This window comes from Pimephales promelas, chromosome 22, assembly GCF_988280905.1.
Source record: "Pimephales promelas chromosome 22, fPimPro1.hap1.1, whole genome shotgun sequence".
NCBI lineage: Eukaryota > Metazoa > Chordata > Actinopteri > Cypriniformes > Leuciscidae > Pimephales > Pimephales promelas.
In genome coordinates this window covers 17,926,999-17,941,997 of record NC_142790.1, presented here as the reverse complement: position 1 = coordinate 17,941,997, position 14,999 = coordinate 17,926,999, and the positions used below count along the sequence as shown (strand labels likewise).

The 14,999-nt window shown below is 44.8% G+C and overlaps 1 protein-coding gene across 2 annotated transcripts in view; it reads left to right on the top strand.

Moving 5' to 3' along the window:
* cntnap2a (contactin associated protein 2a) overlaps window positions 1-14,999 on the top strand; it is a 349,787-nt gene that overhangs the window by 217,087 nt on the left and 117,701 nt on the right. For both annotated transcript variants that reach the window (XM_039666809.2, XM_089125914.1), the window contains one exon: window positions 8,121-8,227. In XM_039666809.2, coding sequence (XP_039522743.2) covers window positions 8,121-8,227 — 107 coding nt within the window. The remainder of the gene's footprint in view (window positions 1-8,120; window positions 8,228-14,999) is intronic.

The window sequence follows — 14,999 nt, the reverse complement described above, 5'->3', positions numbered from 1 at the left end:
TTTTTTTTCTCGGTTTCTGAGTTGGGTGTGTACGTTTCCAAATCTAACTTTATATTGCCTTAATCACTGCCTTGTTTTCTAAAACATAGCACCGTTTTGAAACATGTCAGCAACTCCTAGCGACTGTTAGCTAGGCTAAAAATATGTAATACACAGCGGGGTTAGTTGTAGCACAGTGTTACAATGATAATTAAATGAAAATTTGAGGTTTGAGTTTTTATTTATACATTTAACTTTGTTGGACTTTCACAAACAATGTTGGAATTTAAAATGTTTAAAATTTAGTTTACTATGCATTGATCAATTTTGATTTTAAGCTCATTTGTATTATTATTACTGTTATTAATAATAATAATAATAATAATTCTACATGCAGCTGCCTGCCACACACAAATCTAATTCAATTGCAATTACAATATTTGATAATTTTATTTATTTATTGCAAAACTGTGCAGCCCTTTTATGTCTCTATCTATGATATTGATCCATAATAGAAGGATGATTGGATGAGGGATGGATGTATGGATATCTAGCTATACAGATCCACAGACAATATCAAACTATACAAATAAAACAATACTGTATTATGTGTGTTACACACAAGTGTTACAACTAACCCCTCTGTCTATTACAATTAACCCCACAAATGAGGTAAGTTGCAACATTTGTACTTCTCTAACTTTCAGTGCAACTGTATGAAAATGGTATGTCCTAGGAAACAACTTTAAGTGTTAATTTTTAGCAGAGATTTGTTTTTTTGTGTGTGTGTGTAAAAAAAGAAGTTGAATCTAACTTAATATATATATTTTTTTAATATGTTTTAGGTTGTGCCCCGCTCTCCCCTATGAACACAAAACCCACCAAGGTGCACTACACAACAAAATGAGAAAAATAATTGGAAAAAAGCAATATTTTTGAAAGCCCTGCATTTCAAGATAGATATTTATATGTTGACTTTCCCATTTGTATCTTTAATGGTTTCATGAAATAATGTCTTACCACCCAGACAGGAGGATTTCTAAACAGATGTGAGGGATAATGTATTCATCCATTGTGCAAGAAAACTGTAATTTGCTTTCAAATTACAGATAATTAAGGGTCAAGCAGCTTGCTTTTAATCACAACTAATCAGATTTGTCTTTATAGTAATTTAACATCAACCTGACCCTTCAAATACTGCATCATCTGTTCGTTGATTGTATAATTCTGTTTTTTGTCGTTTTTTCATAAGTACCATCGCACATCTGGAGGTAAATTTGATGTTGGAATGGTATTTTTCTTGTATCTTGTTGGATGGTAATTCTTTCGATAGAGATGAAGGAAGCAAAAACTTTACTGCAATATCTTTGTCACGGTCAATGCAGGCGAACAGACGAAGACAGGAGAAGAAGCTTCCAAACAACAATAGTGTTAATAATACTATTCCCAAAGGCAGACAGATAGCTAGCAAACACGAATAACAGAACTGTGACCGGACCAGTGCAGGGAACAACTTAAGTACTAAACACAAACAATGATAATTAAACACAGCTGAAACATATGAACTAATAATGATTGGTAACCAAGGAGACAGATGAGTGGCGGGACACGTAACAAATGAAAACAAACAAAGTCCATGAAAACAGAAACTTACAGAACATAAAGGAGTGGGTCCTATTCAATAGACACTTTTCACCACTTTTGAAGCAAAAAAACAGATAGTCTGGTTACTGCGATCTAACTAATATGAATTTTCAAGAGTAAATTTTAAAGGGGTCATGAACTGCATTGTTTTATCATTTCATAACCTTTCCTGGTGTGCACTTATAATGTTAGTATGATTTTTACATAAAAAAAAAAAAAAACATTTTTCCTAGCCTGATTTTAGCCTCTGATTTAAATGCACTGTTTGAAGGGGCGTGTCTGCTGTGAGACTTTAGTGTGAACGCCCACTGCTGTGATTGGCTGACATCTTTGCATATGGAATAGCTAAGTATAACATGTGGAACTCTCTCAAAAACCTTTAGCAAGTTTTTACTATTACATCTCTCAAGGTTAACTAACCGTGAAAAGAGTTGATTATAGGCATGTAGACCTATGCTATTTACCTATTACATGTCGTGCATGAATCGGTGGGCGAAGGCTACAGAAGTAGGCGTTGGACTTCTTCTGTTGAGGCGCGTTTCGCTGCTCTCTATCGTCTCCGAACTGCCAATTCGCAGGTCCCTCGTTTGATGAGCCCGCTGTCAATAAACGCTTTTATTTGACTTACCAGGAAGTTTTCAGCTCCAAAACAGGATATTATTATAGTACGATAACCTTTTATATATCAATAGCTCAAGGAAAAGTTGATTTCTCAATCCATGACCCCTTTAAAGTAAACAGAAATTAATAAGAAATTAATTAAAAAAAGAACCAATACTGATTCAAATGCACTGTCTTTCTCTAACTGTTTACGTTCACAAGCCATAACCGACTATTATACTCGCGAAGGCAGGCATTTTGAGATAAATATGCGTGAATTTGTCCGTTTAAGCACAAGGAGATATGAAAAAGAATTAATTCGATTGGATATGCGCACACCAAACTTGTCACAAAGCCTGTGGACATTTGCAAACAGCATCGCAAAGTTCTGTGGTTGGAACGACAGCTCAAGAGCTGTGGTTAGAAGCAGAGTTTCTAGATTTCTTGACATGTGGACTTCTTATCTTGAGCAAAATAAGCAAGCTGACATTCAGTACGTCATAAAATGTCATTTACGTCTTTGAGTTTTTCAAGAGATTTAAAGGGTCGTTTTTGAAGACTGTGCATTTGCGAGCGTTTCATTTAAAGAAGTTCTTACTCCACCACGTGCGTGACGTCATAAACCAACGCTGTTGAACGACCACTTTGCGAAAATATGGTTTCGGGAAACAGTCGTGACTAGCTAGTAGATTTCTTCAACAATGCATCGTACAAGGGAAGCATCAAGTTAAGTTGTTGTAAGGGAAACGCACCCAGAACTTTCACGCTTAGACGTTGGATCCTGTCTCCCATTTCAAGTGTCTGTACTATTTTGTAATATTCTAATTAAATATGTCATGATCATGGTAGTCATTTGTAGCTTCCCAAAATCTTTCCGCAAGATTGGGAAATCTTGGCAAATCATGGCAAATCTTATCTCTTTTACATTTCGTACGCCCCTAGTTAGGATTATGGGTGGACCTTCATACATACTTTATTTCTAAAATCATACATTTCCACATCGAATCACATCGTACAAAGTCATATGGAATCGCCACCTTGTAAAATTATTGATATTCTCATTAGATGGTCTGGAATTGTGCTAATGTGCATAAAGAATCTCAGGTTAAACTGCACTTGACTTGACATTAACGGCCTCCCACGTCATGTGCAAAGAATTAATTAATAAGAATGACTATTGCTTGCTTCGTGTTTATTTGCTGATTTCTAAAAAAATATATATATATTTATAGTTCAGTTATATTGCTCCTTAATGATAAAGAGCCACATATGGAGACATTGTTTACATTCCATTAGATTCCTTACAGCTCAGTTAGAAGCTTAAACCCCCTTTAATTGTGTGTAAAGATGCATTGTTCTTTAATGCGTCTCATTAGCCTTGTTGCTCAGGGCTGAGTACATTCTCAACATGATTTAAAGACATTCTGCACGTCTTTCTGATATTTAAATTCACATCCCTCGCCCTGACAATATTTAGATGATGTTTCAGATGAACTTTCTGTCTTTACTGCGGTGTTTATTTATGTTTTTGAGATTATGGTTTCTACTGCAATACATTTAGTTGTAAGTTCTCTCTGGGGAAAGTCTTTTCCTGTATTAGATCAGGCTAGATACCAACTCCAAATGGAGTGAACTGTAATAATAGAGGAGGCAAGAGACTGTTGAACGCTTTCCCTGTGTGTTTTTCCGTCTGCGTAATGATGCTTCCCTGGCAAAGCTCCACAGTGCCAGCGCAGTGAGGAGCGAACTCATTATGTGGGATCGAAAGGGGGGCCACCCGCTCACTACGCCATTGATTTTATGTTCGCTTTCATCAGGCCAGGTGATGCACTATCAATCTCCTTTACCAAACGTGTCCCTGTGTTTGACATAAAAGAGAATATTCCATATCATCCCACCAGGAAGACACTAAAACACACGACCTTGCAGTTAGATATAGCTCAAATCACATCCTCCTTGTGCGGGAGATTTTTTTTTCTCTCACCCCTACAGTATTTCACACACATCAATTTCTCTCACATCAAGCTATTTCACGCATAAGCTGTTCTGCTGAACTTCTAGAGGCCTTCTTAGAATGTGACTCATTCTAAATATCTGTGCAAAACGTTTCACGTAATGGCGTGTCGAGTCGGGGGCCTGAGAGGGTGAGATGGGACGAGAGGGGTCTAATCTGCGCCCATCTCTGAGGAGATGCTGATTGGTGTCTCACACTAACAAGTCTGATCTGACAGAGGCACTTTAAGCCACGTGCTTTCGCTGTTCATAATGGTTGCATTAGAAAACTGTCACTTTCCATTACAAAAGCACAGCTAGGGATGTAAACAGCCGGGAAGAGCGGTCTCCAGGGTTGGGGAAGCTTCTTTGAAACTGTAATTTGTTATGGTAGTTGAACTGCAGTCCAGGTACTCTTTTGAAAAAGGAGCTAAATTATAGTTTAGAAAACTCACCCAAAAATGAAAATTCTTTCATCAAGACACAAATGAAGATATTTTGGTCACACTTGTAGTGAGAATTGGACCCTAAACTAAAGTGTGACCAAAATATCTTCATTTGTGTTTTGAACATGAATGAAAGTCTTACGGATTTTGGAACGACATATAAGATTGAGTAACTGATGAAAGAATTTTCATTTTTGGATGATTTAAAATTGTATGTAGCACCTTTAAAAAGAGTATCTTGACTGCCGTTCAACTACCATTACAAATTACAGTTTCAAAGTAGCTATTAGTGGCTCCATGAGGAACCTTTAGCATCCATGAAACCTTTCAAATGGACAAAAGGTTCTGTATAGTGGAAAACGTTTCTATGTTCTTCAATCACATTTTAGATAAGGGTCCATTTCTCACTTTTAAGTATGATTTTTGCATCGGAGAACTTCTAATTGCTGTTTAGTAATAGTTAGTAAGGTATTTGTTAAGTTTAGGTAGTATTGGGTAGGATTAAGGGATGTAGAATATGGTCATTTAATAAATAGACAATATCCTAGTAATATGCATGCTAATAAGCAACTTGTTATTAGTTAGAATTGGACCCTAAACTAATATTATTAATGAAATCTGAAAGATTCCTCCATTGAAAGTCTATTTGCATAAACCTCAGATAGTTCAAAAACATATATATGTAGAGATCGTAATATAAATACATATGTTAATTGAGCAGTTAAATCCCTCTAAGTGTTCTAAAGATACATGATCACTTTATATGATGAACAACAGATTAAATTTATGCAATGGAAGTTAATTTTCATTTCTGAGTGTACTAACCCTGCAACTTAAGGGTGTACTATTATTAAATAATTATGTACTGTAACTATCCAATAGTATATTTTAATCAGAGTTGTTTTTATAGGTTTTTCAGAGAGAGATTTCTAAAGAATTTTAATTAGGTGACTGCATTAAACATGGCTACATTTATACTAAATCCAACTTTAGGGTAGATCCAATAATGAGGGTGTGTTTTAATATTTAATCCAAAAATGTAGAGATGAAAAGCAACTTTTAACTAAATACAAATAATATCAATATTATTATTTTACTTTAAATTTGTGTTTAAAAAATCTATTTAAAATCCTGCACAAGAATTTGAACCTGGAAATCTGTTTTGGACTGTACCATACTAACTGGAATTGATCAGACTTTCTAATGTTGCATAGATATAATGTTTTATGAAGCAATTCACTCGAATTAATCAAGTCTTTGTTTCTTTTGGGAAAAGAATGTTTGAGATGAATCAGTTTAATAATGAATCAGACTTTCTACTGTTGCATAAGAAATGTATTTAATCTCTTATTGGATCCGGTTTATTGGCTTATAAAACGATTCACTCAAATTAATGCAATTTCCCAGTGATGAATGTTTAGAATGAATTAGTTTACTGAATCAGGCTTTCCACTGTTGCACGAAAGAGTGAATGTTTATGAAATGATTCACTCAAATGAATCAAATTTCCCAGTGATGCATGTGAGATATATTTAGAATGAATCAGTTTGCTATAGAATGAATCAGACTTTCCACTGTTGCATAAGAGAGTGAATGTTTATGAAACGATTCACTCAACTGAATCAAATATCCCAGTGGTGCATGTGAGAGATAAATGTGTAGAATGAATTGATTTTCTAGAATGAATCGGGATTTCCACTGTTGCTTAAGAGAGTGAATATTTATGAACCGATTCAATCAAATGAATTTCCGAATGACACACGTGAGAGAGGAATGTTTGGGGTTAATCATTTACTAAAATAAATCAGGCTTGCCAATATTACATACTGTATAAGAAAAATGTATATACTGGTTCAGTTGAAGTTTTTCTTTCGTCAATAAGACATTTCCTAAACTTGCACACATTTTCTTGCGCACTCTTTATCTTTCCTTGGGAAATTGCGATGGAAATCTGTGGGAAGCTAAGTGACCATGCAACAGGAAATGCTTGTTCAGGCTCACTGCTCTGCATTCTCCAGCTCTCTGTTTGCCAAGGAACAATATTGAAATGTTTGTAACTTTCTGTTTTGTGAGAGCTCAGCTATTACCAAGGCTATTTTCGAATCTATTACCAAGAAGCTTTTACCAAGGTCTTATCTCCCAGTGACAGTACCTGTCTACTCGGACTTAATTTTTATTATTGGACTGAGTCATCAGTGGCCACAAATTTCCAGGGACTGTTCGGTTGCAGGAGTTTGATTAATGATCACCATAAACTCTATCTGTACCTTTCTCCTCTAGGAACAGATGGCCAATGAGGTAACCTAATTAATCGAGACATGTCATCCTATACAAAAACTACAGTTTGGCACCATATTATGACAATAGCAGTGTTGAAAAACTTGTCAGACCTTAGGTTCATTTTCAGTGGCATTGTCACAGCTCTTCCTATGAGACATCAGCCTAATGAGTATTAGCTCCAAGGGGATTGTTCATTTCATTTCATTTCATACCGCATTTTGCCGTGTTAATGGATTTGACAGGCATTTGGCAGGACTGTATGTGGAGCTGTGGAAGTAAGTGGACAGCTAGTGTTCAGCATCCTTTTTTGCACAGAATGAGCGCCACATCACCAGATTTCAGTTTTGATCCTTGGCCAATTGAAAACACCTCTGAAGATGACTGTTTCTTAATTAAGTTCAGGAGAAAGTCAGTGAAGCCGTTAATTGATTTAACTTTAGAGCTTTAATTAGGATTTTAGTTGAGACTAAGATAAAAGATGCTGGCAAATCTGCACGGCTTGAAAACAACTTTGTGTGTGTGCGATTGCCATGTGGAAATTACATTTTTTAATTTATTTTTTTGGTTGGGGGTGGGTGCTGTCAACATAAAATCATTCTTGGTGAATTTGTAGTATATAATTTCTTTATATTCTGATATTAAATGTCAGATAAATGTCTTATTGAGTTTGCTAATTAAATATTATACTACTAATAAAAGAGTTCTGCTGTGCTGAACCGTGGATGGTAACTATTTTTTTCACCCTATAGAGTGTCCATTTGATTGTTTGTCTTTGTCCCATTTGTGCAAATCAAGATAAACAAGTGTTGAAATTGTTAACAGTGAATTAGTATATATTTATGATTTTTGTACAAAAACTGTTTTACCATTGTCACATTAAGACCTTCATAAAGGAAATGACTCAGCGTCATCCTCTTCAACTCTTTCTCTGTTTTCAACTGAGCTGGCAATCAGTAATGTGTTTCAATGAGTGCTGATGTCATGTTATAATGTTATAAAAAAAAACTGTTGCTAGAAGCCTAACATCTATTTAAAACAGCAAAGCGGATGGGAAGAGAACGTTAGACACTTTAGCTTGAAAATGCAGCAAAAATGACTTGCAATGATTGTAGTCTAGCATTTTACATTGGGCTGACATGCATTAATGTGTAATTGTGATCTGTATCTTTTTTTTTTTAGATGTATGCCAAACTACTGTGAACATGGAGGCCGATGCAGTCAGACCTGGGACGGTTTCACTTGCACCTGTGATGGGACGGGATACACCGGAGCCACATGTCACACATGTAAGAATGCGTGTTTGGGTGTATCTATTTAATGGGATATGTGTGCAACTGAGCATATGTGTTTTTGGATTATTGCTGGTGGTTTATTTTGATACATGTCATGCTTTCTAAATATATGTTTTGTGTGTGTGTTTAAACCTCAGCATGTGAACAGAATTTACAAAAATGGAACAAAGAATGACATTATGACATTATTCGGTGTAACAGAACGGGTCTCCTTGGGTGGGCCTTACCCATTCAGAAAAAGTTTTCTCTTTTCGCCGAGTCCGAGTTGAAGGTTGTAAATCGTTTTTTCTTTGACACTGGTGGCTCATCCGATTTTGTTATCTTCCTCATCCGTCTCTCCCCCCATTTCACAAAACTGAGTAAATAGAAAGAAATAGAAACCCACACTGTTTCATCCTGGATGTGTGGATGCATGCAACCGACTGACAGCAGAGGCAGTTTCTAGACGATGTAGGCGATAAGTTGAGCTTTGTATTTCTGCTTCCAGTCAAATAAAAGTAAACACCTGGCATTGGCCAATCCCCTGTTTTACCCGTTTTTACCTGTTTACGGGCACAGGATTGGATGTACTGTACACAACCATGAAGAAAACTCAGTAACAGTTAAAGGAAACTGTTTCATTTGAAACTAGGAAATTCTACTTTAGAAGTACATTTTCAAAAAAAAACTAAAACAGTTTTGAGACTGTCGCTCAAAAAAGAGAATAATCCCTGAAAAACCGGGACGGGCGGCAATGCTAACTCGAATCAGCATTGTTTTAGTAGAGTTTGACGTAAGCATGTTGCTTAGCAAATTATGTGTTTTATTTATGCTGAAATATTTGTATTGATTATTTTCAATATTGAATATAAATGCAGTTCCCTTTCGTAGTCACTTCGAGTTACGTCAGAAGTGACGGAGATTGGGGGTTTCGCATAGAAAGCCAATCCTCTTCGAGTATTTAAACACGAGCCAATGGCATGCAATGCCTTGGGGCTGCGGAATTTTGCATAGCGTACTCCGCCCTACTCCGTGAGTATAAAAGGAGGAAGTGAACGCAACCGCAGTATGTTTTCGCTTCGGAGCCAAGAGAACCTCTTCACTCCTGAAAGCACTGTTCAAGACTCTTCGAGACGAGCGTCCTCTTCAGTGTTGGTGTGACGGCGGTACCCAGCGAGATTCTGCATCGCCTGCGATCTGAGCAGTGGTCTGCCAGACTTGCGCTTCTCCCTGGTCGCTTCAGCGCTGAAAGAGTGAATTTCCTCCTCTCATTGAAAGAGCTGCACGCGCACGTCTTTTTAAAGACGGTTCGCCCGTGCTCTTCTGGGTGTGATTGATTTCTGTCGTCATCTGATGGTCACGATCGCTGCTTTGTATGCCTGGGCATTTCAGCATGCAGCAGCAGCGTTCGTGGATGACTCATTTTCCTTCTGTGGGAACATGACCATCTCTACACTGAGGTCGAGACTCAATGATCTCACTTGAGTGAGAGTCCCGGTCCCCCCCGCTCGATCGGTTTCCTCCATAGGGGGCCCGTCGACCCGGGGACCTGGTGATTTTACGGTGATGGTGTGGGATAAAGCCCCGACGATTCCTCGGGCCACACCTCCCGCCTCAGTGCGAGAGCCAGCGAGCGTTAGTTCGATTCAGTCGGTTGCTTCTTCGGTGGCACCGGCTGCTTCGGGCAGCGCTCCAGATGATGATGCGATGTCGATCACAGCATCACTAGGCGGGCTTGACTCCTCGGGAAGTGAGGATGCGGCCGCGTTGCCTCCCTCGGGAGCGTCAGCGCCGCCGTGTCTGATCCCGCGATGATGGCCGTGCTATCTCGGGCGTCCGTGAGCATCGGGTGGGGGTGGAACTCCGCCCCATCCCGATCTCTCGCGGCTGAATAATTGGTTTTTGGGTAACGCTGCCGCCTTACGGCCACGGCCAACCCCAATTTCCTTTTTTCCCCGAGTTGCATGCGGAACTGACACGCACTAAAAAATAAATAAATAAATAAAAAAAATAAAAATAAAAAAGCGTGCTTAGTTCCCCGCCCTTCCTCCCCTCGGCGATGCGGCTGTCTGTGGGTACGCTGGGGCTCCCCCGGTCAACCGGCGGTTGCTCTCAGATGCCCCTCCAAAGCCTATGGGTTCTCGTCGTCTATGGCGGCGCGATTCTGTAGAGCGGCGGGACAGGCAGGCTCCGCCCTGCATATGATGAGCACCTACAAAGCTAGCTGCTCAGGAATGTGCACGAGGAGGTGACGGACCAAGCGAGCTGCGAGCCTGTCGCCTACCTTGTCCTTAAACGGGTCACGGAGGCGGTCGCTCGCTCCCTTGGTCAGGTGATGCCCACCGCTGTGGTCCAGGAGCATCATAATGTTCGGCGGTGCGGTCCAGGACTTTGCCCAGCACTTCTCGACCGCCTAGGAGCAGACGAAGGCGGTTTCTCTGCCCCGACGGCCAGCTGCTGCCTCCAACCAGCCGTCGGCTCGGACGCCTCCGCCAGCTCGCCGCCGAGGACGCCCCCCTGCGGCTCCCTTCCCTCCCACGCGGCCCCAGCAGCAGCCTTCAGCCGGTTCGCGTCGCGGAGGAGGCCACAGGTAAGCGTCCCAAGAAAAGAGCCCCCCCTCAGGCCGCGTGCCCCGCTAGACGCCAGGCGAAGCGATGTTCCTGAGGCGGGCCGCTCAGTGATAGTGTCATGGTTTTTCTCAGGAGGCGGTGGCAGGGCCCCTCCTTCCCCGGTGGAGGGCCGGTGGAGAATCTTTTGTTCTAGCTAGCTCCCTGAGCTGGTTGAGGAAAAGCTGACACTGTCATTGAGCACACAGACTGGAATGAGCGCGCACGACGTCCAGTGCGTCGCCCCGTTCATTCCTCTCTGTCTCGGAGGGCGCGGAAGGGTGCGTGTGTCGTCCCCGGGCTACGCCAATCCCTTCCCCCTCTGTCGCCAGACCCCCGGCAGAACAGACCCCCGTGGAACGCTCTGCCTTCCCTGGTCTCTTCTGTCGGGGAGCGGGTTTCGACGGTGCATCCGGACGGGGTAACTCCTGCACGCATGCCGGTCGACCCGCCTCGCTGCCCCTCCGGGGGGACGTCTGTGGTTCGCATGACCCCGTTGGCTCACTTCCTGGAAGCCTGGCTAGCGCTTCCCGGGGTTCCCGCTGGGTCATCAGAACGATCGGATTCGGCTACGCGATTCAGTTCGCACGGTCTCTTCCCCGCTTCAGGGGAGTTCGCTCCACGATGGTTGGTGGCAATGCCCCAGTCTTGAGAGCGGAGATTGCGACCCTGCTGGCGAAGGGTGCAATCGAGACGGTCCCTCCAGCCGAGGTGAGGTCCGGGCTTTACAGCCCCTACTTCATTGTCCCCAAGAAAGACCGGTGGGTTACGACCGATCCTGGACCTGCGCATTTTGAACCGTTCTCTCCATCGACTACCGTTCAAAATGCTCACGGCCAAACGCATTTTCGAATGTGTTCGGTATCAGGATTGGTTTGCAGCGATCGACCTGAAGGACGCGTACTTCCATGTCTCCATTCTCCCTCGACACAGACCGTTTCTTCGGTTTGCCTTCGAGGGCCAGGCATACCAGTACGCCGTTCTCCCATTCGGGTTAGCTCTGTCCCCTCGCGTCTTCACGAAGATCGTCGAGGCAGCCCTTGTTCCCCTTCGCGAACACGGGGTTCGCATCCTGAACTATCTCGACGACTGGCTGTTACTAGCACACTCTCGAGCTCAGGTTTGCGAACACAGAGACCTGGTGCTACGGCACCTAGCCCGTCTGGGCCTTCGGGTCAACCGGGAAAAGAGCAAACTTTGCCCCGTGCAGAGGATCTCTTTTCTCGGCATGGAGATAGACTCGGTCGCCATGTCCGCGCAGCTCACGAACGAGCGCGCGCACTCACTGCTGGCTTGTCTTCGACAGTTCGAGGGCAAGAGTGCGGTTCCACTGAAACTATTTCAGAGGCTCCTGGGGCATATGGCATCCGCGGCCGCGGCAACGCCGCTCGGTTTGCTTCATATGAGACCGCTTCAGCTGTGGCTTCGCGATCGAGTCCCGAGGTGGGCATGGCATCGCGGCTCGCTCCGAGTTCCAGTGACTCCGACGTGCCGCCGATCCTTCTTCCCGTGGTCGAACCTCAGCTTTTTACGGACAGGGTCCCTATTCAGCGAGTTTCCAGGCATCTCGTTGTCTCCACGGATGCGTCTACCACGGGTTGGGGTGCCATGTGCAATGGGCATGCAGCCGCCGGTTCCTGGACAGGAGCCCAGCGCCTCATGCACATCAATTGCCTCGAGCTGTTGGCAGTACGGCTCGCCCGGCACCGCTTCCGAGCGTGCTCTAGGGCCAGCATGTGCTTGTCCGCTCAGACAACACTACGGCAGTAGCGTACATCAACCACCAGGGGGGGTCTACGCTCGCGCCGGTTGTCGCAGCTCGCCCGCCACCTCTTGATATGGAGTCAGAAGCACCTGAGGTCCCTTCGTGCAGTTACATTCCTGGAGACCGGAACCGGGCACCCGACGAGCTGTCCCGGGCCCGTCCCATCTCCGGCGAATGGCGACTCCATCCCCAGTCGGTCCAGCTGATTTGGGACCAGTTCGGGGAGGCACAGTTAGACCTGTTCGCCTCTCGGGACTCGTCCCACTGCGCCCAGTTTATTCTCTGACCCGCGGCTCTCTCGGCTCGGATGCGCTGGCGCACAGCTGGCCACGGGGCCCACGCAAGTGTGCGTTCCCCCAGTGAGCCTCCTTGCACGGGTGTTGTGCAAGATCAAGGAGGACGAGGAGCAGGTCTTGCTGGTAGCCCCCTACTGGCCCACCAAGACGTGGTTCTCCGAACTCTTGCTCCTCGCGACAGCACCTCCTTGGCCTATTCCTCTGAGACCGGACCTACTCTCTCAGAGACGGGGCACTCTGTGGCACCCTCGTCCCGATCTTGGAGGCTGCACGTGTGGCTCCAGGACGGGACGAGGCAGGTTTGAGTTCGCTGCCACCTGCGGTGGCGGCAACCATCACTTCCGCAAGAGCGTCGTCCACGTGACACCTTTATGCGTTGAAGTGAAACCTCTTCGTCAATTGGTGTTCTTCTCGCTGAGAAGACCCCCGGAGATGTTCGATCGGAGTCATGCTTCCTTCCTGCAAGAGGGGTTGGAGCGCAGGCTGTCGCCCTCCACCCTTTGGATTTATGTCGCGGCCATTGCCGCGTCTCATGATGCAGTGAAAGGTAAGTCTATGGGAAGCATGACCTGGTCATCAGGTTCCTGAGGGGAGTGAGGGGGCTAAATCCGCCTCCCTCCCCTCCTGCCCTCTGGGGACCTCTCAGTAGACCTGGGTGCTCTGCAGAGGCCTCCCCTGGAGCCTTTGCAGTCGGTAGAGTTTTTGCCCTGTCCTATGTGACAGCACTCCTGATTGCATTGGTATCCATCAGGAGAGTAAGGGACCTGCACGCACTCTCTGTTGACGAAGTGTGCCTGGAGTTCGGGCCGGCTTACTCTCACGTATTCCTGAGACCCCGGCCTGGATATATGCCCAAGGTTCCTACCACTCCCCTCCGGGACCTGGTGGTGAACCTGCAAGCGCTGCCCCTGGAGGAGGCAGACCCAGCCTTGGCACTGCTCTGTCCGGTACGTGCTCTCCGCACCTATGTCGACAGAACGCAGTGTTTCAGGACCTCAGACCAGCTCTTTGTCTGTCATGGGGGGAGCCAGAAGGGAAGGGCTCTCTCAAAGCAACGGCTGTCCCACTGGATAGTGGATGCCATTGCTTTGTCTTACCAGCAGCAAGGCCTTCCGTGCCCCCTTGGTGTGACGGCCCATTCCACTCGGAGTGTAGCCTCCTCTTGGGCTTTAGCGCACGGCGCCTCGCTAACAGACATCTGCAGAGCTGCAGGCTGGGCGACACCCAACACCTTCGCCAGATTCTATAATCTGCGAATTGAGCCGGTATCCTCTCACGTACCCGTTTCGGCCAGTTCTGGATCCGCTCAGGTGTCTTCGCTTGCTCGCCACTCCACTCCCCGGACTGGATAAGTGCGATATTTCCTCAGTTCTTCCATTGAAGTCTTGAGTCCTCCAGCACCGACGATACGGGCACCACTGCTGTTGCTCTGGATGCTGGCTAGGTGCCTCCATGCGCACGGTTCCCCTTGGTAACCGTCTCATGTGTATTATCCACTGTAAGCCTCTCTGAGCATGTGTCTTCCCTTGGCAAGCCATCTGCCACCCCTGGAGTTGAAATTAGTAGCCACCTGCGGTTGGTACTCCAGTGTTCCATATGTGTTCCTATGTGGCCATATGTGTTCGTAAGTCCTCCCTTCGGTAGGCAGCTAGTAGCATGTCCCTTCCGGGATATGTTTCCCAGTGTACCTTGGTAATCCTGTGTCAAAGTCGGATCCCCAAAAAAAAAAAAAAAAAAAAAAGAGGTAAGGCTCGGGGGTCCAGACTTTCGCAGGGCACTGGAAGACAGCTTGAAGATGGCGTGATGGCACTGACCCCCAATCTCCGTCACTTCTGACGTAACTCGAAGTGACTACGAAAGGGAACGTCTCGGTTACGTATGTAACCCTCGTTCCCTGAGTAGGGAACGGAGACGTTACGTCTCCCTGCCACTTCTGCTGTATCGCTGGGTAGACGCCGAGTTCAGTCTTGGCTCCTCAGCGAAGACATACTGCGGTTGCGTTCACTTCCTCCTTTTATACTCACGGAGTAGGGCGGAGTACGCTATGCAAAATTCCGCAGCCCCAAGGCATTGCATGCCATTGGCTCGTGTTTAAATACTCGAAGAGGATTGGCTTTCTA